At 44.6% G+C, this 23856-nt stretch overlaps 1 protein-coding gene across 23 annotated transcripts in view; it reads left to right on the plus strand.

The window, feature by feature from the left end:
* fnbp1b (formin binding protein 1b) overlaps positions 1–23856 on the plus strand; it is a 58916-nt gene that overhangs the window by 31042 nt on the left and 4018 nt on the right. For 5 of the 23 annotated variants that reach the window (XR_003930574.1, XM_030084285.1, XM_030084273.1 and 2 more), the window contains exons 5-18: positions 1036–1098; positions 3159–3263; positions 6246–6260; positions 7901–8029; positions 8966–9112; positions 11788–11976; positions 13544–13732; positions 17208–17300; positions 19578–19592; positions 19941–19976; positions 22385–22494; positions 22604–22736; positions 23327–23448; positions 23591–23763. Coding sequence is in view for 22 of the 23 variants with exons in the window: in XM_030084285.1 (XP_029940145.1) it covers positions 1036–1098; positions 3159–3263; positions 6246–6260; positions 7901–8029; positions 8966–9112; positions 11788–11976; positions 13544–13732; positions 17208–17300; positions 19578–19592; positions 19941–19976; positions 22385–22494; positions 22604–22736; positions 23327–23448; positions 23591–23763 (1519 nt within the window). In the remaining variant the exon portion in view is untranslated. The remainder of the gene's footprint in view (positions 1–1035; positions 1099–3158; positions 3264–6245; positions 6261–7900; positions 8030–8965; positions 9113–11787; positions 11977–13543; positions 13733–17207; positions 17301–19577; positions 19593–19940; positions 19977–22384; positions 22495–22603; positions 22737–23326; positions 23449–23590; positions 23764–23856) is intronic. The other 18 variants (XM_030084280.1, XM_030084274.1, XM_030084277.1 and 15 more) reach the window with 18 other exon arrangements.

Raw genomic sequence — 23856 nt, forward strand, 5'->3', positions numbered from 1 at the left:
TTACATTGCGTTTTGAAGGGTTCAAATTCAAGCCGAGCTGTTTTTTGTTCTTCCTTTCAAAGAAGGAGTCAGAACATTATGGTTTTATTCATATTTTTTGAGAATACTTGAAGGTTAAATGCTTGAAATAGTCTGATGCAACCTGACCACTATGCATGGACAGAAGTTGTTTTCTAAATGGTGTTGCCATTAAAATCTGAATATTAAACATTATGACGTAAGTAAGAAGTAAAGGCACAATCAGATGAGACAAGGTGCAACATGAATAGGTCATTTGAAATCCTCTTTTCTACAGTGATTCTTTTCAGACCCACTTTGGTGAAAGGATCCATCTTTTCTTGATGGTCTGCAGGTCTGTTGTAATGTAACTATGCAATATGTCTTTATGGTTTTATTGTCCTTCCATACTTGAAGTTACTTTTTGAAATAGTTGACTTGTTAAGAAGAAAAGGCGTTGAGTGCACACATCGGACCGTGTGTGGAGATTGCACGTGACACGTGACTTTGCCTCTTCATGAACACTGTGTCTGTTGTGCTTCACCACACTGTAACTGCTCCCTTGTTTTCCATTGTTGATTTATCTGCTGTGTATCTTGCTGTCTTTGTTTTTTTTTTTTGTTTTTTTGTTTTTTTTGAAAAAACAGTCTTTCTGCTGTTTTTCAAAGTGAAACAGCAATGTGTGTGTTGTCGCACCTGGTGGGATGCGATCTGGTCGCTCCTTTAATCAAATCGACTCCCGGCCATCTGCTCGGGCTTGGACAAATCTCTGAGCGTTAAGCTTGTAGGTTATGTGGTCATAATTTCTCATGTGGCTGCAGTACAGTATCTATGTGAATTTGCCCTACTTTTCCATTCGATATTAATGCTTTCCTGTCAGGAATATTCATGGTATTTAACGTTACGTTTGAGAGTGTCATTTTAAACTGCTTCTAATTTTTAATTCCTAACAACTCAAGGTCAGGTTCACCTACTTTTAAATCCCCCTAAGCTCATGAATAATGTATGTATTTTTTTCTCCTTTTCTCTCTTTAACAGCACTTCCATGATGGACGTAAGGCCCAGCAGCACATCGAGAGCTCGTGGAAACAGCTGGAATCTGTAAGTGATTCAATTTAGGATGATATGATGATCATAATGCTAGAAATTGCTTGATCACAAAGATCCATGCGAGGACGAGTGCTAGCATTCAAGTTTAGAGCTTGAATCTTGGTCTAGTGGCACAAAAATAGAAACATCACACGTTTTCACCGCACAAGCGACTTGAGATCCGCTGAGCTATTTCTCTGCTGAAGTCACAAATGATCCATAATTTTAAAGCCAGTTGTTTGCAGATTGATATCATGCTTTCATGTGTACTCATAATCTTTAGTTGTCGGGTTTTTGACTTTTTATATTTTCACACAACTGTACTTTGATGTCGGGTTCATAAAAAACCCCATCTTGATCCTGTAAACGGGCGCAAGCAGTGGCTTCCATCGCTTGAGGCACATAAAGACATCAGGACACATGATACCAAAGCACATGCCGCATCAGACAAGAGGCGGAGCTGTGAAGTATGTAATCATTAAAAACTGAACAAGAGGTCAGTTTCTTAGAAATAAGTCCCTGTGCAGAGCTCTGTAACCGTCTGTAATGAGGACGTGCTGACTGTGCAGCCTGATGCTGAATGATTACAAGGTTATGAGCGACTCCTTCTGAATGACACGATTTACCCTCTGAATGCCAAAATCCCTTCATAAAGAAACTTTTTTTTGTCATTTATGATAATAAATTATGAGTTATTTCAAGTAAATTGAGCAAATCGAGTCAGCTTGTGGTGGGAAACTTTTCTATAGTTGATTGCATTCCTCTTTTAACATGAGTGAGCTATCAAACTCACTGTGAGAAACCCCAAATAAACCTGCTAGATTTATTGTTTTACAGCTTCTCATTTCATCAAAACACACTGAACATTTCAGATGCCGAAATGTAAAAAAGCTAAATCACCATAATTAGGGCTGTTATTACTATTATTAACCACCCAATTACTCTCAATATTCCCAGAAAATGATTGTTTATTCTGTCAGTGGAAAACAGATGTACTAGTAATGCAAAGTTGTCTTTAAATGTTTTTCCCAAACAAACTTTTAATGAATGCCTCTTTTTAATGAACAAGATGTTGTTTACAGACTGGAGCTGCTTTTGCTGTTGTCCTTCTTGTAACTTTAGTGTTTCTTTGTGTGTTCTGCCAAGTGATTGTGATTCAAATTCAGGGGCAAAGTCACATCTTAAAGGTTACGTTACATGAATAATATACACAAATTCTCATTTGATTCATAATTTGTCTTTGGCCTCTTGCTGGCCGATCAGGGAAAACCGAAAGGTCATCCTCATTTGTACTTGTGACTGTACCGTGGTGTCATCATAATGCAGTACAAATGAAATTACATAAAGAAATTGAATTTACTTTAACATAATATGCCACGAAAACATCATTTTAACAATGAGCCTGTTAAAAGACGACACTCTGAAGCCCGTCTCTACCAGCAGATCTTCACCCATGTTGGCTCAGACATATCGGATCGGTGTGATGTTTCACATCGCTGAAGAAACGAGCCGCTCCTCGACTCTCCATTTCATTTTGTTTTGGTGAAGGAGCGAGAGGAGAGATTGCACAGAGGTCCACTCCTTATCTCCGCCTGGCCCCTTTGACGAGGGAGAGAAAGAGAAAGAGTGCGAGCGAGGGGGGAGGGGGGAGGGGGGGTGGGGGGGCCAACCAGAGAGAGCTGGAGATGCATAACTGCCTTGTCTTCCTCAAACTCCTATGTGCGTTCAATGACAGCATTGTGTGCGAGGCTGATAGACGCGGTTCAGAGTGCACGGCGGCCCGACAAACACTGATTGTTCGCTCGGAGGGGTCGAAAGAGGGGTCGGATGAATGCTTGTTTTTCTGTGCACGAATGGCCACTGTGAACATTTGTTTAATCTGCAGGCTGCAGATTTAACAGACCCCCCCCCCTCCCCCCCTTTGCTGTGTCAGTGACATAAACTGACCCTCCAAAATGTACGTGACGTCTATACGTGCGCGTTGTGACGTCCGTCGCCGTCGAAAGGCCAGTCTGGACAGCGCTCTTGAGAACGTCTCCCGTCACACTGACCCCTCTGTCTCGCCCCTTCAGTGTAAAAGAAGATTCGAGCGAGACTGCAAGGAGGCCGACCGAGCACAGCAGTACTTCGAGAAGATGGACGCCGACATTAACGTGACGAAGGCTGATGTGGAGAAGGTATGTGTCATCTCGCCCGCGTGCAGCCGCCACCGATCACGTGAGCTTGAGACCACGCCCCCCTCCCTCCTCCGCCGCCCCCCCCCCCCCCCCCGCTTTACACAACTGCCTGGCCTCTGTCACCCTCCCAGACGGCATCGTACCAGTTATATTTCAGTTTCCTTTTTTCACGCCTCTAACGACAAAGATTGAGTGACCATGTGCTCTCTGTGAAAGACTGCGTGTGTGTGTGCGTGTGTGTGTGAAAGCTGGCATTGTTTCAGCTGTACAGTGATCTGCTTCTCAACAAAGCCGATGGCAGCAGCGAGTTCTCATTATCCTCATCAAGCGGCCACCGAACGCTCCGAGAGCTGCGTTGATGTGTTCTTTGTGGATCACACACACACATGGGTTTCTGCTTGAATTTTTCTTTCATGGAACAAGAAATACGCAGCTTGGTCGCTCGCTGGTTATACGTCCTGTTTAATAAATCAGCGCACCAGGAAATTTGATTCTCGGGACTCTCAGACCAGCGTCGCCCTCCCCTCCGGGCTCGCCGCCGATGTCACTTCCTGCCGTCACGACCAATTGAAAGATCCCACAAAGTCTCGTCCTTTAACCCACGCGGCTCCCACGCCCGCAAGGCATCATGGGTCAGCAGCGCGTGCTCCCGCCGCTCCGTCAGCTGCTGGAAGAGAGTTGACACAGTTCAGACCCGATTATTATGCAAATATCAGCCGGAAAAAAGAGCCTTTCTGCGCTCTGGACGTACAGCCAGCGAGCCACAATAGGCTTAGGTTAACACTGAGCTCCACTGGAAAGACCCGGCACAGCAGCCCAAGAAACCAGCCTCCAAACAACCTGTCTTCCTCTCTGATCACAGTTACACAATTTATTGAAGCTTTAATGTTCATAAATCGATTAAGTTTTAACTGGTTGTATAAAAAGATCATCCAAGCACATCTTTAATTTCTCTTTTACTCTGATTCAGTTTGCATACAGGCTGATTTTTTTTTAAATATTAGAGCAAATTCAAAAGTCTGACAGTATAATACTTGCTTTTCTGGACGAATGTTTAACGACAACACATTCATAAACTCAATGCTAATGCACTGTGCTGTTCTGCACTCCTGGAATTATTGAGAAAGCCAAAGCAAGCTCACAAAAGGTGTGAAAACACCAAAGTTGTTCTTATTCGCAACCTCAGCAGAGATGTAAAGCACAGAGGCAGCAGGTCTGACACCTGTCGCGTTCAGACTTCAGTCACAAAGTGGTAGAGTTTTTCTGGAAGCAGACAGAAACCCGCTGAGGAGACATTTCCAGCTTGTTCACGGTAATGATGGTACTCCTACCTGTTCAGAACAGCCTCGCCGACAGTTCATTCAATTCAAAACACAACTGATAAAATCAATCAAACGGAAAGCTTTGCATAACGGCAGTATTCTCGACTCAGTTACTGATTAAGCAAAAGAGGCGTAGATCTTCTTTACGCCGACTTCATTGTGAAATAAATGCTTTGCAATTATTCATTTTGAAAAGCCTAATTTTGTGCAATTACTGTGCTTTTGCTATGCAATTCTGAGGCTGTATCCAAGGCTTCATTTCCATCATTTTTGCTGAGATCAGTCAAAAATCCTGTTAGATTTCGGACCACATAGGATTGTGGTGTGGGTTTTATTTTGACAAAAAAAAAAAAGAAAGAAAGAAAAAGACTCGGGCAGGGATCCCATGTGGAAAAAACAAATCACTTTCAGTATGATTAGTTGGACTACAACTTGCAAAGACTTTTGCCCTTTAACTCGATTGTTAACAGCCACATGACATTTCTCTCAATTATGTTTTTAAGCTTTTCTGTTCCCGTTCCTCTCTGTGTGAGAGATGCGACCGACCTTTCTCTCTCTTTCACCCAGTCACATGTGCATTATACAGAAATGAAGAACTCTGAACAAAAGAAGCTGAACGCTGACGCTCTCATAAAAATATCACTCGGAGATGATCTCTTTCCTTACATATCTTTTCCTAACAGGTGTTCGTTGGTGTGTATCATCTCTGTGTGTGCTTACATAATGAATAAAGGGAAAACAGTGTGTGCCTTATTTCTATCATGAATCTTTCATCTGTCTGGGCTTCAGACATGTAAGACGCAGCGACTCGTAACCTACATTTAGAGAATATGAACACTTCTCACAATACATGATCAACATTTGTAAAATAATCTGATGATTGGATAGAAAGTTGGTTTTTATTCAATGTTGTACCTTAATTTTATGCAAATTGTGTCCACATAAGTGAATTTTAGTCTCAGATGAAGTGTTTTCTGCTCATTACTGAGAGGAAATCTGAACGTGTCATTGGAAGGAATGAGGACGTTTGTGTTTCTGACAGTAGAGCTGAACTGGAAAGATCAGACAAGCTGTGAGACAAAGGAAGAGGTTTTCCTGCGTGTGTTTAATCCGCATCCACAGGATGTCGAGGTAGAACTGAAGATCGCTCATCTCTTCTTCACATTCAGTTAAAGCGCCGTCAGTATTTCCAGAGGTGTTTTCTTTTTTTGACAGCTGAGCTTTCAAGGAGTCGGTTTTGCCTGCGTGTGTCTTCCTTTAAGCCGAGTGGTGTTGTGGTTTTCTGGTCTGTTGGAGTCAAACCACAAACTGTTCCCTTTCCACCTCTGGCAGACAAGCCCTTCAATTTGGGGTTTAAATTTGTGGTCCAGTTATCCGCGACGGCCACTGTTAGATTGGTCCCCTGGTCTCTAGACACAGGCTTATACACACACACACACACACACACACACACACACACACACGCACAAACAATAGGTTCCAATTCCAGTATTTTACTCGTGATTGTGTTTGTTTATTTCCCTCTCTGAGCGATGGCACGCCTGGTGGTCCAGGAAGTCCATCTTTTGCAACGTCTTGTTTAGCTGGAAACAGCTAACAATCCTTTTGTGTGTGTGTATGTGTGTGTGTGTGTGTGTTTATTTTATGCCATGCCTTGAAGCGAAGTTCTCTGAAGGTAGGTCCAGCGGGCTGAGAACCTTTCATATTTGTTGGAATACACGCTGTCTCGACTTGTGTCTCGACGCACACACACACATACCCACACACACATACACACACAGAGTGTAGCGGAGAGGCCGCCATGTGGCTTTGACCAGGTCTGTCACCACGCCCTGTCCTGTCTGACTGTGATCGGCGGCTTATTGCTCTGTCTTCTCCTTCTCAAGAACACTTTCCCACCCTCAAGTTTTTACGTGTTTATAGGAGAGTATTACTCCCCAAAGCCCATCAAGATGTGAGTTAAGCTCAAACGTAGGTAGCTGAGGCCGAATGCGAAGACGCGCAGTTCTGAGTAACACCAGAACGAGTATCTTCCAGGAAATGACAACAGGATGTGATGCATCTGCAGCCTCAGCGGCTCGTTTCAGCCTCCAGTTTATCTGTTGTGTTTAAACTCCCGGCGTCTCCCTGCTCACTTTGCATGCACCCACAGCACCACCGCCACTTGCACACAGGCGTAAATGCATGCTCACAGGCTGGCGCACAAAAAAAAAAAAATCAGCTGTATTTTCACAAGTGATTTTCTCCGGATTATTTCACATTCCTTTCACTTTGCCGGGTGCGAATATCGCCTTCCACTTGGGTTTTATCTGTCGTCCCTTGTGTGCTGGACATAGTGTACCTTTTGTATCTGACAGGTGTCCTCCTTCTCCTTCTGACTCGTCCTTAATTACTAACCCATATGTTTGTGTGTGTGTGAGTGTGAGAGACTCAGTTCTTGCCCCAGATTGGTGAGTAGGTGAAACCTGGATGAGGTCCGTTAAACGCCTCCCTCTGGACTGTGACAGACCGGGGTTATGTTCCCTCGACGCCCCCGCACAGTTGTGTGGCTGGATTTTTTTTTTTTTTTTTTGATCGTCATCTGCTCTGCGGAGCCAGAAGGCTGATTACAATCACAGGTTCATGAGGGGACTCTTTTGTTGTAGATGAGCCAGTGAAATCACTATTTATGTGTGGATAGGCCTCAGATCTCACGGGGAAGAGGAAACAGATATGAGTACTTAGCCGCACGGGCGCTGACGTGCGCACGGGCGTGCACGCGCCGCATGCTGTCTAGTTGAGATAATCTCATCTCCATCTGTTTTGCCGTGGGTCCGTAATAGGCTGCTCCCGCTGCGTCTCTGACTGCCTGTTTTCCTCACCCGAGACTGAACCGGCTTAAAATAATCAACATTATCGAGCAGCCTGGACGGGCGGTCAGAACCCAGACCCCCCCCACCCCCCCACCCCCATTCTGCAGGCAGTGCAGACTGTTGTCTCTCTCTTTTTATATGTTTGTCCTGGCCTACTTACAATCCAGCGCCATAGGCTGCTGCCGCTTCTTGACTGGGATTTGCACCTGTGACTGTGCTTCCACGAGCGCCGTGCTTACGTGTATGCATGAGTAATCATGTGCACAAATATGCCACCTCGTTTGGGTTTTTATACTCTGGCTATATGTGTGTGTGTGTGTGTGTGCGTGTGTGTGTGTAACCCATATGTCTCTTCAAATCAGAGGACACGGAGATTCAGTGAAGAGAGCAAAGCGTGTCAATGACGTGTTTGTTTGTATGCCCCCCCCATCTCTCTCTCTCTCTCTCTCTCTCGCTCCTTTAGGCACGACAGCAAGCTCAGATGAGGCACCAGATGGCTGCTGACAGTAAGGGCGATTACTCCTCCTACCTGCAAAAGTTCAACCAGGAGCAGAATGAACATTATTACACAATCATCCCTAACATATTCCAGGTAAATACAACTGCAATCCATGAACAAAAAAACTGTTTTTCCATGACATCTTGCAGCAGCAAACCCCTGCTTTTGGATATATAGACTATATTAATGTAGATCACACACAAGTTAAGTTTGCCAAATACTGTGCCAGCGCGGTGCGCTCATGTGTAAACATTAGCTCGTGAATTCAAAGCTGTTTGCAGCCCACCGCTTCCCCCATTCCCCCCGAGGGTCCAGGACTAAAAATACATCTTTAGCATGCTGGAAACACGGAGTTAGAAGCTTTTCTTACTGAGGACATACTGAGCTCGTCCGTTCCATTTCTGCACTGTAATCGGATCACAGTTTGGCGTAACTTCTCTGTTTAACAAATATATCAACATTTGTCTCAACCTTCTTATGTTGGAGAGAAAAAGAGATAGTTCATCAAAGAGTTGTGTAATCAAAAGACCAATTATTGTTTGTTTTATACAAGAACAATAAGTACAAGACAATAAGTGGACAATTAATTGCAAGAAAAATGTCCCTGTGTCTGTTTGAGACTTGTCAAAATGTGTCTCCACGCCTCACTATTAGCAGGCATCACTGTGCAGCCGTGTTACTAATAATGAGCATGTTATCAGACCAGAGGTGTCTAACATACGACCCGGAAGCCAAAACCACAGCAGAGAGATCAGTCATGCAGCAGAGAAAGCAAATTAGCATTAACGTCACACTGTGTGGGGCTGAATTTTTGAAAACACGCTCGGGAGGCTCTTGCCAGCATTAAGCCGCGGCAGGAGAGAGTCCAGAAATAAAGCCAAGTGAATCTCAAACAGCAAATGAATTAGATGTTTTACAGTGTTTATCTTGCTTCTCTTGTGATTTCATTTTTTTTTTTTTACCTCAGAATCTGAAAATTGCTGTTTCAAATAATCTAAATGTTCAAACACATCCTTTCCTCTGCTCTAGAAACTTCAAGACATGGAGGAGAAAAGAATCGAGAGGCTAGGAGTGTGCATGAAGACGTTCGCGGACGTGGACCGCCAAGTGCTGCCCATCGTGGGGAAGTGTTTAGACGGCATGACGAAGGCCGCCGAGTCCATCGAGCCCAAAGCTGTGAGTAGTAGTGCACGGCGATATCCGCGCGTGCACGAGCGGCACCATATGGGACGCATTACTCACTCAGCCGGTCTGTCGCTCGCGACTCCACGCACAAAACCACACGGCTTTCACTTAAGCGCCCGTGGAATGGGGCTCCTGGGGGGTTTCTGAGAATCAAAGCAACCCACCTGTGAAAACGGAGTTTTGTGGGAGGGACGTGTTCCGCAAGAGAGACGAAAATGAATAAAATTTCAGTGGCGTCTCCTTTATAGTAAGAAAACTCAGTGAGGTGAAGTACTCTGTGTTTCCCCCCCATGAGTTCCCCATGTTTAAAAATACACACTTGGTTTCCCTTAAAGGAGAAGTGCGCCCATTTTTTAGTTAAACTACTTCAATACCACACACACACATCGAACACACACACACAGACACACACAAGCGGAACAAACAGCTGATATCATAATTATGTCGATATTGAAGTTCTCCGAGTTTACTAAGTTTACAAAAAGTTAAACTGGTTCAAAGCTTCTGATCATCTGTGGAACCTCATACCAAGCCAAACCTCAGCTGGTCTGAAATGTGACTGAAAAAGGTCATAAAAAAGTAGATTATTCCAAATCATTAAAATGACATTACACTACAAACACTTCCCTCCCATTGTTTTTCTGCATATTGAATAGATAGCAGATAAATCAGTTTCCAGAGCCAGAGAGCTTCACACATGGCTGCGTTTGCGATCCTCCTTCATCAGGAAGCACCTCTGCTTCTGACCGATACGAGTGCAGCTGTATTTATCCGTCTGTAATTTCCATCAGCTGGGAAGCAGATCCTGTAAATGCTGTAATATCAGCCCTCTTTGATATGAAAGAAAGTCACATTTCTATAAAATTAGTATGTAGTGTGTAAATACCAATCTCTCAGCCTCAGAATCAGGACTCAGAATGCTGCTCTTTGTACTGAATGTATCAACATTTTTGTATTGATTCACGCAGCGCGAAGAAAAAAGCTCCATTATGCTGCATTGAGCGAACCATCTGCTTCATTCATGTTATTTACAGAAAATGAGACACTATCAATTCCGCCATCTTGCTCTGTCCCACCGATCCGATGAGGTCTTTTCTAAAATAGAATTTTCTTAGGAAAGCAGTTGAATCTGTTGTCTCTTTCTTCCACTTCAGCCCGATCCTCTACTTGCAGCCTTACAGATGTGCTGTTGTTGGCTTCCCCTCCCTCTGGTTGCTTGGTTGTCTTTAATCAGTGTTCTGCTAAATTAAAAGCAAGATGTATTGAGATGTCACATGCTGGCTGTCTGGTGAGACCCTCCCACTGTGTGTGTGTGTGTGTGTGTGTGTGTGTGTGTGTGTGTGTGTGTGTGTGTGTGTGTGTGTGTGTGTGTGTGGTTGTGCACATGGCCCAGCTCCAGGGAGACGACTCCAGCCTGTGACCGTTTGGCTGCAGTAAACAGAGACAGTGAATAGCCTATCACATGCTGTCTGCCTCTCTGCTCCCCTCCTCCTCCTCCTCCTCCTCCTCCTCCTCCTCCTCCTCCGGTGCACGAGGAGCACGGCAGCTAATGTCAGACCCCGACCTCGACCCTTATCGCCTCAGACGTAGGCCGAGGGACGCCGCGGTTGATTAACGCTCCTCTTCCGGTGCGTCTCGCGAGCCCGGCTCCGGTCCCCAGTCCGGGAGTTTTGTCATAACTCCTCCCGCCTGACAGATTTAGGTCTTTTCCTGTTTCTTCCGTGGCCCACAAACGGGAAAAAACGGCGGGCTCTCCGTCCCCTCCGTTAGCGACACGCTCTCAAGCTGTTATCGCAGAGGGAAAAACAGACGCAGCAGCAGCTCGCTGCTGTGTCACGTTTTATCTCCAGGTCGACTGATTAGCCGGTCGGTCTCACCGAAATACAGATCCTGTCGCTTTTGTTTGGCTTTCAAATAGAAGAAAAAAGAAAAAAAAAATGAGTTCAGTTCCTCAAAAAGGGGAAAAACAGGTACATGACCTGAGGATAGTGTTGACATGCTTACTTGAATAACATTTGGTGATATTTTTGAGCTCTGAATGTACGTGATTAAAATAGTTTTGTTTTTTTTTTGCTCATATTTTGCTAATATTATCATTATTTTTAAATTATCTTTAAAAAATCTTTCCTATAAATGAATTTAAGCTTCACTTATTTTAGGAGTTGTTACAGGAGAACATAAATGTTCCGATTTCAAATTTTATTAGTGATGTTTTAAGTGTTGTTTTAAAAGACTTTAAGATCCAGGTACTTAAAACAGGTTTATACCGTTGAATCCATCCATCGTTTTGGGACTTTCATCAGATATTGTTTCATATTTTACCACAAATAACTGCTAAAATGACTCACCCCTCCTGCACACACACATTTAAATAACTCACTGCAAAACATTACAGGAAACATCTTCACTGCTGTTCTGTTTGTTTGTCTTGGGCTCGATTTTTGCCACATTTTGCTCAAGTAATTCGATTTTTATCAGAACGTAAAGACTCCTTGTTTTTACATTTGGAGCAGATCATCTGAGTGTGAGGTTCAAGTGTGGAGTTTGCATTTTCTCCCTGTGCTCCCTTGTTTCAATATTCTCTTGAGTCTATTTTATATCATAAAACGATCTATACGAGGGATTCACCATTTTCTAACTGCTGCTCCCGCCGTCTCCCGCCGCAGGACTCGAAGCAGGTGGTGGAGTCCTACAAGTCCGGGTTCGAGCCCCCGGGAGACGTGGAGTTCCAGGACTACGGCCAGGCCATGAAGAGGACGGCGTCGGACACCAGCCTGACGGAGTCCAGAGACGGCAAAGAGAAGCCGACCAAGCCCAAGACCAAACTGTGGCCTTTCATTAAGAACAAGAACAAGGTAACACATGACTGCGCACCCCGGCGCCGAGTCACTCTCACACTCAGGCGTGCGGCGAAGCCCCGCCGCTTCCAGCACGCTGTCCTCCACCGGGGGGGTCACCTTGCATCTGAGTGTGGGTTTTTCTGTGGGGTGGGGTGGAGGGCCAAAGAAACCCCATACATCCTGTTTGTTTTGGCGTCTTGTAATGAAGCGGCTGCAGAAGTTTACGTGTTTAATGTTACATTTGTAGTGTCTTGTCACGCTGCTGGTACTGACAACACGTTCTTTTTGGTTGAATTTTTTCTGCGTTAAGTTGGAGTAATTAGTTGCTAGTTCTTTATCAGTACTGGCTTTTTTGTTGTTATTGTTATTATTATTATTTGCCACCTGTGTTCCCCCTCTCCCCCCCGGCAATCACCCTCACTGATTTTTTTGGGAGCCTCCCCCTCTGTAACACACACTAATGTATTTCTATCTTCACTCTCACGGACGGACCGGCAGATATTAACTGATCTGAAGTAACAGTCTGCCGTCGGCATTGAGTAGCTTTCTTTGTTTCCTCGCTTCTGAACAGCAAAAACAAAAAAAAAAACAAAAAACTGATCTCTGGCTGACTTATGGGCTGGTGGCATTGTGGGTATTTAACTAGACCGGAGCGTGAGTGAGTAATCGAGCGCTCGTGTGTTTGTGTGTGTGTGTGTGGGAGAGAATGACTGGTTGCAGGAGTGCGTGATGCACTCAAAAGTCCCAAAATGGTAAAAAAAAAACTAATCTTTAATACTTGTTGTAGTGTAATCGCCCAAAAACTAAAGCACACTTGTTGTGTGTGTGAAATGCTTGGGAGTCGCACAAAGAGGTATTTCTACTCTTTCTGCACACATGCATGAAAGCCTAATGGAGACTGGAGCAACGGTTTCTTGTAATTCTCTTTCTGGAGTACTTGCCCGTGCATGCGCATTGTGCGGTGTCCACGGACTCTTCATGGCTTGGTGAATTATGCAGTCGCCACGTTTTAAGGGTCGGCGATGAGCTCTCGCGGTTGTCTGGCGGTGGCTTGGCGTCCGCGGGGATGCGCTGGATTTCTCGTCGTAGACGGCGAGGGTCGGGAAGGGAAGATGAAAACGGGAAATTAAAAAAAAAAAAAAAAACACGGAGAGGGATTTCTCAAATGGAAACCGGCATGCGCTTCTGATTAAAACTCTCTGCTGTTTGCTTTGTTGCTGCTGCTGCTTGCTTTAACACATTTTGACGCTTCCTACTCACTCTTGTTCTGTTGGTTTTTTTTTTCTTTTTCTTTTTTTTTCTTTAAGTTCAATGTGTTTGAATTTTCCAACATAACAACTCATACACTAGGTTTGTTTGGTTGTCTCTTACGTTCTATTTTGGGTTTTCTGTTGTGTGTTTATTTTTTAATATTTGTAGGAGGCTTATTTATTTCGTTTGTGTTCCCTCCTCCTTTTCCTCCTTTGTCTTTTTTCGTTGGATTCTCGCTCCCTCCTTCTACTTCTTCTTTTTTTTCCTTCCTTCCTTCCTCCTCCTCCTCTTCCTCCTCCTTCTCCGTCATGGCTCCCTCTCTTACTGGTAGCTTATGTCCCTGTTAACGTCCCCCCACCAGCCCCCACCTGCCCCCCCAGCCTCATCCCCGCCCTCACCCTCTGCTGTTCCCAACGACCCCCAGTCTCCCAAGCAGCACAAGGAGCCCCTCTCCCACCGCCTCAACGACTTCATGACCTCCAAACCCAAAATGCACTGCCTCCGGAGCCTGAGGCGAGGGGTAAGTGCGTGTGTCCGGCAAAGCTTTGTGCACGTGTGCGTTTGTGTATCCACGTCTGAAACCTGCCGCGCTGCATGAGTGAAGTAGTGCGACGTCGCAGGGTTTGATGTCGTCGTAATTACTCCTCCGCTCAGATTTCGAGATGGAGCTGGGACGGGCGTCACGTCTTCACTCATACAGCGCCTCGGCCTCTGTGCTTCCCAGCATGCTCCTGTAGCGCACAACTATGACTCCATTGTTCTCGTCTGACTCACTCATCTTGTCCCCTCATTCTTCGTATTAACTTTGCTCACAAGGACAGATCCTTTTCACCTGCCTTCTCCCTTCCCCGTAGACAGAAACTAGCAAGGCCCCCACCGCGCCCCCCCCCCGCCCCGAGCCATCTTGGCAGCGGCATGGAGACTGCAAGTGCTCCCTGTGCTCTTTTCCGCAGTCTTTTGCTGGAGGCAGATTATTTCTTTTTTTCTTTTCTCTTTTATATTTGCAAGTGATGCAGGGTTGGTTAAAAGTATCAAAGGGGTTGATACTTTTTTGATAACGTGCGTTCCAAACATTGCAGAGTGCAGTTATTATGCAATAGACTTATTATTATTTTAAATCAGGGGTGTCAAACATAAGGCCCGCGGGCTAATACAGGCCCGCACGCAGCTCTAATCCAGCCCGCCAAACCACCAAGCAAATTGTAGAAATTTCAAACAAAACGTTGGTTTTTGAACACATTTCTCAAGAGTAGCAGGCACAACGCAGTGCTGAGACCTAAGCAGAGACATCGGCGATGCTGCAAGGACAACTAGCAAACTAGCATTAGCCTCGGAGTTTTTTTAAACGTGCAGAATCCGACAGCTCTGGGTGAAGTATTTTCTATGTTTAGCAGTATTTTTCACCAGAAAGTATCATTAAAATTGGCTTTATGTTGGGATTGTAGTCATTTTCAATTGCAGTTATTTGTGTTTTTGTGAAATTCTAGAATTTTTTCATCGAGCATACTCTGCACCACCACCTAGAAAAACGTAAAAGTTTAAATTTAGAGGTTATTATGGCACGATTGTACTGGTCTAAAGATGGAATTGGGCTGTATGTGGCGCCTGAAGTGAAAAGAGTTTGACATCCCTGTTTTGAAATCTAAAGTCTGATTTGACATCAGGGTCAGTCAGCTTGTGCAGTTTTTATTTCCATAATTTTGAGAAGGGACTTGCCACAGTATCAAAAGTATCTTTTTTTCATCGCTAGCCTTGACGACCTTGATGCAATTCAGGACAAAGATCGTGACGATCAGATTTAAGCCTCTCAATTGTTTTTTGCTGTGAGAGTCGGGGTTTCATGGAGGGTTTGCGTTATCAGCACCGGTCCAGTGTCCTGTCGGTGTCATGATCCACCGCAAAGCCCAGTGTGCATTGAAACCGAGTCGTCGACACGAGGACAAGGTCGTATCACGCCTTCCCGTCCGTGGGCCTCGCCCTCCGGTTCTCCCTGACCTCAGGATTGGGCGTCGACACACACAGTGTTCCTTCCGGACCCCATACATACAGTTTTTGTTTACCCTCATAATGAAAGGGCAACTCTTACTCAGAGTGAAAACATCGGTTTGAATTGGCGCTAACGTGACGTCTGAAACGGCCAGGGAGAACAATGTAGTGCGGCGACACGCTGTGTGAGCGTATCGTAGAGGAAGCGATTGAAAGGAGGCCAGGAAAAAAAAAAAAAAAGAAGAGGGAAGCGAGTCTTTTTTTGCAACGTGGGACGGATCTAGTAGGAAGTGCACGTTTCTGAAAGCGGAAGTGCTGCAACAGCTCTCGAGAAGGGAGATAAAAGACACACACACACAGTTAAATCAGATACATTGTTTTCAGTTGTGTGCAGATTAGAAAAGGCTGAAATTTGGCCTTAGTAGAACATTTTAGAGAACAAGTGCGAGTGAATCAAAGTTCAGAGGTCAGAAGAGTCAGAGTAAAAACCCCTTTCAGAAGAAGTTTTTTAATTTTTCCATATCACAGTATCATCTCTCATGATGATTTCTTGTTTGTTGCTCATGTATTTAAATGTTGTCTTATTTAGATGCTTTCGCAGTGTTTTGGGAAGTCACTCTGCTTGACGCTGGATGTAAATATAAGGCAGAGACAGGAGGCAGGAAGTAATCCTCTGAACAAGTCCTTCAGGGACACCGGCTCCGACGCCTCACTGGCACCGGCGGTTCGGGTTAAATCCTCCCAGCAGCTGCTTCGTGTCGGGGTGGTTAGAGGAGTGGGGGGGGGTTATTGTAGCACCTTCACATACAGACCAGGCCTGAACCATGTTGACGACCTGCAACTTTGGTCATTTCGAAGGAGGACTCGTGAAAGAAGGTGTTTAAGAAGTGTTGTGAAGTTGTTTTGGATTTTTTAAGCTATTGGGACATTTTGAAGACTGTAAAAATAACGCATGAATAACCAGGAGTGCCATGTACCGTACTTACTTCCTCACTACTGAGATGGACGTGATTCATACATGTGTCAGATGACACAGTTTTTTTTTTTTTGGTTGTTTGTGTTTTGAGTTTTTGGTTGACAAAATGCACTTGAATCCATAGAAATACATGTGGAAAAAAGGCACAATCAAAATATCTGGTCTTAGGGATGCAGGACGGTGTCGATGGGTTGACCATGAGTGTTGTGACTGGATTTTTAAGCTTCTTTAACTACCACAAAGCTCTCATGTCATAGAAAATGTCTACCAAGTAAGATGAATTAGTCAGAAAGAGTTGGGTCTTGTCTTGATTTTGGGGGTCTGACCCGGATTCAAACCTGAGAATGGGATTTAAAATGTCTAAAATGCAGGTGGCGACCTGTATACAAGGTTAAAATAGTTATATTTGCCAATGTATTTTTCATTTTCTAACTGTTGTCAGTTTACAGGCTCCATTTTTTTAAATGATCTTACAAATTAATTAGCATAGAAATATAAAACACAAGGCAAAGCCATACTTTTTTGAACTGGTGCCTAAAAAGGCTTTAAAAAAAATCTGAAGCCTGTCCTAGAAGACCCCTGTGGAGAGCCTGTGCAAAGACTGAGAGGAGCAAAGGAAAGCTGTGAACTCCATTCAGAGACTTGCTGCGGTAACAACTGCAGGGAAATCAATAAAACACAGTTGTATTCCTCCGCCACCTCTTGCAAGAATGAGAGAGGATCACATTTGGGATTAGAGGAGCTGTGCCAGTGGAGGTGGGATGAAATGTGTCTTTGTGCTGTGGAGGAATGTGTTTCCCTGCAGGAGAGCCTTTGTGTGCCGCATCTTAGCTGTCTGCTCCATCGACAGTCACTCTCTGTGTATATTTATTTATATATATGTGTGTGTGTGCTGTCTGGAAAGATTTTTAAAAAAAAGCAGCGTCTGTGTCTGTTAGGAGTCACATTAAGCAGTGTATAGAGCATAAGAGCTTTGAGACATCAGTGTTGTTTTTCCTGACAAAAGCTTTATTCTCTCTGACGAACACCACAGCAGCAGTCTCCGCGCTCGCTCGTTTATCACAAAGAGCTTATGAAGAGGACTCTGGGCCGACCCACATATGCTTTCGAAGCAAGGCAATATGTTGTAAGTGTGTGTGAGAGACATGGGCATCAGTGAGTACCACACTGGAGGTGTGTGTGAGTGAATGAACGAATGTGTGTGTGTGATTAGTAAAAGCCACACCCCCCACAGGCAGTAGCCTCGTGTGAGAGGATTTTTTTTTTTATTTTTTGTATTTTTTTTTTTGTCCCTGTTTATTGAGGCGAAGCATCCTCACAAAGGAGGCTAGTGTCTGTGGCTGGCTCGGTATTGATCACATGGTGCTGGCGTGGATAATCGAGGCGAGTGATCGGAGCAGACGGTGACTTCATCCCGCATCACATGTTCCAGCTTGGGGTTTGCCGTCTCAGGGCTTCCCCACCGAGCAGCTACAAGGGGTCAATTCACAAAGTGTCACAAGCACCTGAAGGATGTGGGAGCTGGGAAGAGGAATCACTTCCCTCTGATCAGTGAGGCTGTGTTCATGCTTGTGGTTTCACTCCTCTGGTCCAAAGTCGAGCTGGAAATGAAGTATCTTATTCCAGCCTGTTCATCCTGCAGCATTCAAAGCTGCACAGACACATCGGATCTTTTTGCTCTTCCACGTATGAACACAGCTGAAACTTCACATGTGGCGTTTGCAATCAGCCAGGAGGTGTTGGTCACACTTTGAATCTGGGCTCAGCCTACAGTACCCAGAATTCACCCCTCCAGGCCTTTTTTTTTTTTTGTTTGTTTTTTTGTGCTGATATGCCATACTGCAGCAGTGTTACTGTCTCTAAGCACCATTATACCTCTTTATACGTGTATATCTATGTGTGTCTGGATATCGGCGCGTTCCCAAAGCCATTTTCTAAAAATCTTTCCTTGATCTGAACCAGTTTGGAATTATAGCGACCATCTGTTTTTAAAACAGCCTCCGTCCTTACTTGAACACATGTTGTTTTACCCTCACAATATCACTACTTTTGTCACAATTGTGACGTTTCTTTTGAATACCAGATATTCTACATTGGAATAGTTTTTCAGTTTTTGGAAAAACTAAGGAATTTACAGTACCGTTAGTTTAAGGGTGCTTATGAAATACTGTCTTCCTTTTATATTTAAGATTTTCCTCAGTGACTGCTGCCTGTCTGCAACAGCAATTAGTTTAAGTGAAATGATAATCCTAGAAGCTTCTACAAGCGAAAGCTCAACCAAAAACTCAAATTTATAGTAGGCAAATTTTCACATTGATGGACTATGAACTTTTTAGCATTGCTTTTTAGCAATTACATCCATATTTGGACGGCAAAGCTTCACATTGACTAAGTCTTTTCGGTGATATCAGGAAATCACTGTGAAGATGTGAGAGTAATTAAGGTGCGTGAAGGTGGAGGCAGAGTGAACCCGAGGCGTCGCGGCCGGGGCCATTTCAGGTGGATGACTCGATTAGAGGACTGAAAGCGAGCGGAGCTCCCTCAGTGCACCAGCCTGTGAGCCTGTAACAGGATTACCAATCATCTGCTCCAGCTCGTGGTTCTTCACCTGCTCTCTGCTCGCCTGTGTCTTCAAAACACCGCCTCACAATCTCAGAAATCACCAACAAACAAGCTGTTAAAACCCTCAAACTGATTTTTTTTCTTTACGGTCTGATTGCCTTTTCAATCAGTACTACATGATGATACCGTGATTGATAGATTTTTCCTCTCGGTGGTTGTTTTTAAAGCATCTCTTCAGCCTGTCTGTACAGTATCTGCCTCCATGTCGACATGAGGACTCTGCTACTGTGATAACATGCTTTTGGCGCCCTCTGCTGCCGCTCACGCGCCATTGTGCTGGCAGCAGGGGCTGGGATCAAGAAGTAAAAGGATACCTTCATCCCTGTCGCGCTCACTCTCCCTCTACCTCTCTCCTACATTGATATCCATCTGTCTTCCCTCTGATTATTGCGATTTCTCACCCCTGACCTCTCATGCTTGTGTAGGTTGGCCCTTTACCCAACTTATTATCCATTTTACCATTAATCCATCATATTACAAGTGTTAAACTTCACCACAATGGAAAAGAGCGAGAGCTTTGATGCTGAAATAGTTGCTTGAAGAGCTTTTCCATACCATTTAAATCCAAATCCTTCAGCATTTAAGCCGCCGGGTTTGGTTTACCCTCTTTTCTTTACATGGTGAAGTCTGGCAAAGTTGGGCATTATTAGAAAGTGCAGGTAAACTAGCTGTGTTTTGAGGAAAATGAACCAAATGGCCTGATTTTTATCTGTTGTCTCTCTCTCTCTTTCTCCCGTCCTTTGCCATTTTCTCTCTCCTCTTCCTCCCCCTCCCCATGAAGCTTTCTCTCAAGCTGGTAAGCATGACCGTATAACCGCACGACCGTAGCGGCATGACCACGCACGCATGTCACATCTTCCCAGTAACACGCCGTTAATAACGTTCTGTGCGCCCGTTATGTTTCTGTGGTCCTTTTTTTTTTATTTTTTAATTTCCTCTTCTTCTAAATTTATGGATTTAAGTTGATTAATTTTTTTGCTGTAACACAACGGAGGACCTTGGATTTATGTCAGTGTCTCATCTGTTTGTCATTTTGTTGTTGTTGTTGTTTTTATTTATTTTTTTTATGTTGTGGTCGTCTTGTCTCTCCCAATCTGTGTGTGTGTGCGTGTGTGTGTGTGTGTGTGTGGTCTCTGTGGTGCAGATCACACTCAATTCCCACGTCCGGAATCTCATTGAGGTGATCAGATTTACTCTCCGGTGTCTGTCTTCTAGTCCGTCTCGTAGTCCCTGTTGTCTCGACAAATCGTACGTCCAGTAACAAATACTAATCGGATCTGGTGGAAGTGGTTATCCGACATCCTCGCACTGACACCGCATGCCGACTTCATGATATTTTACTAACATATGAATATGACACACACACACAAATCTCTCAGAAGACGCACTTTGAGAAATAAAGGAGCATTTCAACATTTTGGGAAATACAGTATGGGATAATAATTGTGATGAAAGAGTTGTTAAAAAGTGGAGACTGAAGAGGGAAGGTGATTAAACCCCACACTGTGTCATAAGTTACTGGTTTATGTAGGGCGGGACCAAAATCCTGACGGATTTCAAAAATGGTGAGTAAAAGCCTCAGCATCACAGGAAGCCAGTATTGACTCACTGGATATGAAGCTTTTCATGCAAGTTCATTTTAGGTTAGTTTAGAAAAGGGACTTGAAATAGGAACGTTAACATCGCTCTGTAGGCTCACTGGCTGCCAGGTCACTGTAGCTTGAATTGTGAAATCATAAGAAAGCAAAATCTTGTATTGCATTTATTAGAGCACTAAAATCCTACTCTGAGGTGTTATTGAAAGATAGAAACAAAGTTGTGAGGATAAATGAAGAATAAGAATGCCAACATAGTTAGAAATGGTCTCAAAACATATGCTTTAGGTACTTTCTAATTTAAAAGTGTTGTTTAATGGTTTAAAAGTGCTCTGGATTTCTTTACACACAATTATTACTAATTAAAAATATATATCCATACTGCACACATCATTTAAACAATATAACACAGGTGACTATGCTGTTGTACTAAATATCGCACTGTAGATAATATCATGCATGTTTTTAGAGTGAACAACTGCATTTCCCAGAATTTTGCACTGTCCCTTTAATTTTGATTTTCTCCTGAACATCTTTTTTTTTCAATAAATCAATGCATGAATTTATAGAAAATTATACATTTTTACTTAAGAAATCACGAAAACCAACAGACGACCAAGTATCTGCCTTTAGCTCCAGTGTTTGCTGATTCAACTGTACCCTGTAGAAATGATTTGCACGGTAGACGACGCGTGTTTTGATTTGGTGCCGTAGCGAGTGAACACTAACCAGTGACTTATCAGTGATGGAGGAGCATGTCTCTGCATGACTACTGACGGCTCTTCTTACGTTGCATGCCCGGTTAGTGTTGCATGCAGGGAGAAGGGGTAAGGGCCGTTCGGCCGCTGTGTTTGACCCGGCCCACGTGCGGTGCGTCCCCCCCCCCCCACCCCACCTCCAGTCCGTAGCCTCCAGCAGTCGCATCCATCCCACGGTGTCGCTGTGACCCGCCTCAGTGAGAGCCCAGCACGCGAGGCCTTGACCTGTTCAGTCCGCACTGTTCAAGCTAGTCTGATCTAAACCAAACATTTGGTTTCCTAATCAGGGAGTAATTTACTGACAGGCTCAGCGTTGCACCATGCATGAGGGAAATTTCACAGTGTGTCTTAATAGGAGCTCGCACCTTCTGTGAGATTACATCAACGTGCTTGGAATTCCATATATGGTCATGATTTCCTGGCAAAGCAGCAGCGAAAAAGACAGAGGCTGGTGTCAAATTACCAACAACTTGAGCATAAGTTCGCAGCACGGCACATTCTGTATGCTGAGTGATGAGCTGTTCAGATTGGCTCTGTTCGCCTCAGATACCAGATAGTCGAGTTGCTCTTAAGCAGAAAATCTGTTGAGGAACCGCTGATAAGATTAAAACGTGCTACGTGAGGGCGATCACACCTACGTCGTGCTCGCTGATAATACCGACGTTTACAGAAAGTTTGAGGGAGTGCTGAGCAGTACGAGTAATTCGGCGCTGCTGGGGAGTCTCATCAGGAAATCTGACCTCAGGCCAGGGAACCTCTCACACTCCCTCTGCTGTAAGAACACACAGTCCTGCCGGGGAGCGTCAGACCCATTAGCCAGCTCGCCATGAAACTCAATACGAACCATAAACGGACGGGACTGATAGTTTATTACATTTCCGATGCACTCACTGACAGTGCTGGGCGACTGAATAGGTGAAAGGCCTCAAGTCCGTACAGGCGAACTTCCTAATTCTTAGTGAGTCTGCTTTCCAGACCAGCTGCAGTATCTCCTCCAGATGAATTATGTGGCCAGAACATAACAAGAGCTTCATTTATTTGAGCCGTTTGACCAGTAATTTACGAGTCCCGGCTCGCAGGGCTTACAGTAAATGGAGATACTTCACCTAAACTAGATACAGTTCCCCTTAAAACAGCAGCACAAAAATAATAAATCCTCAATGTTTGTTGTTTTCTCACTGGTTTTCCCCTATTATCTCTTTTTTTCCCCCCTTCCTCGGTGTTTGTACTCGCAGGGTTCTGGACCAGAGGACTTCAGTCACCTCCCGCCAGAGCAGAGGAGGAAGAAGCTGCAGGGCAAGATCGATGAGCTCAATAAAGACATCCAGAAAGAGATGGACCAGAGGTATCTTTAGAACGCTAAATGTCGCTTTAAGAAGCGCCTCTTTTCCGTTTATCACCGGCGTCAGCCCCCTTTTAAGACTCCAGCTGACTCCGGTGGTTTGCTCTCGCAGGGACGCTCTGACTAAGATGAAAGACGTGTACGTGAAGAACCCTCAGATGGGAGACCCGGCCAGCGTGGACCCCCGGCTATCAGAAATCGGCCAGAACATCGAGAAGCTGCAGGCTGAAGTGCAGAAATTCGAGGTTAGTTGAGCGCCGGTCTGACCTCTGCTGAGACTGTTAGTGTTGGCGCGGCAATCTTGTTTGGTTTATGTGAAGCGGTAAATAATGAGGCGCTCAGACGCACGTCTGCAGCGGAGGTGCTGCCAGAGAAGCCCGCCGCTCGGCCATATTAGGAGAAGATGCGATGCAGCGGAGGAGGGAGAGGGAGACATCCCAGAACTCTCTCTGACCTGCCATAACCCCTGTAAATAAACGGAAAGGTGGAGGCTGAGGTGTTTCTCCCGGGAAGCCTGTTGGAAAAAAGTGCATCTCACTCATGGAATAAAAAGTTCCTCCTGGTTTGAAGTATTGAGAAGAAATCAAGAATTCTTCTTAATTTATTTATATAGGTTCAATCACAATGCAGTCTTAACACTGAAATGAAACAAAAATAATAAAAAACACTTTATTCCTCATTGGCAAACATGAGCAAAAAAACACAGGTTACACAAGACTCGGGAGGATATAAAGAGAGAAAAGAACAACAACAAGTTATATAATTCACTCTTTGTTGACTGATTGGGCAGGAAAAGTCAAGTCAAGACGTTTGCGATGCGACGTGTGTGTTTCAGGGCTGGCTAGCAGAGGTGGAGGAGAGGATGCCGTCGAAAAGCGACTCGCATCGGAGAAGCGGGATCTATGAGACCCAGAACAGCACAGCAGTGAGCAACAACTGTGCTCAGGACAGAGAGAGGTATGGTATACTCTGACAAAAGTGTAAAAAAAAAAAAAAAAAAAAAATCAATCAAAAGGAAGAAACAGCTTAGTTTTTGTTCTTTTTGTTTTTGGAAGAAAACTATGTATGTTTTCACAGTATATTTACTGTGTGTGTGTTGGCCTCTGAGCAGCCCGGACGGCAGCTACACAGAGGAGCAGAATTCAGAGACTCAGGTCAAAGCCAACCTCAACCCCAACCCCGCCTCGTCCACGCCCGAGTTCGACGACGAGTTCGACGACGAGGAGACCCTGCCCACCATCGGCACCTGCAAGGCCTTGTACCCCTTCGACGGTAAACACCGCGATTCATGTTCGGGACTGCGAGAGGAGCGTTTTCACAGAGATCGATTTCTGGCCATCGTTGTGTAATTGTTTAAAAATAACG

Source organism: Salarias fasciatus (assembly GCF_902148845.1).
Source record: "Salarias fasciatus chromosome 7 unlocalized genomic scaffold, fSalaFa1.1 super_scaffold_4, whole genome shotgun sequence".
Taxonomy (NCBI): domain Eukaryota; kingdom Metazoa; phylum Chordata; class Actinopteri; order Blenniiformes; family Blenniidae; genus Salarias; species Salarias fasciatus.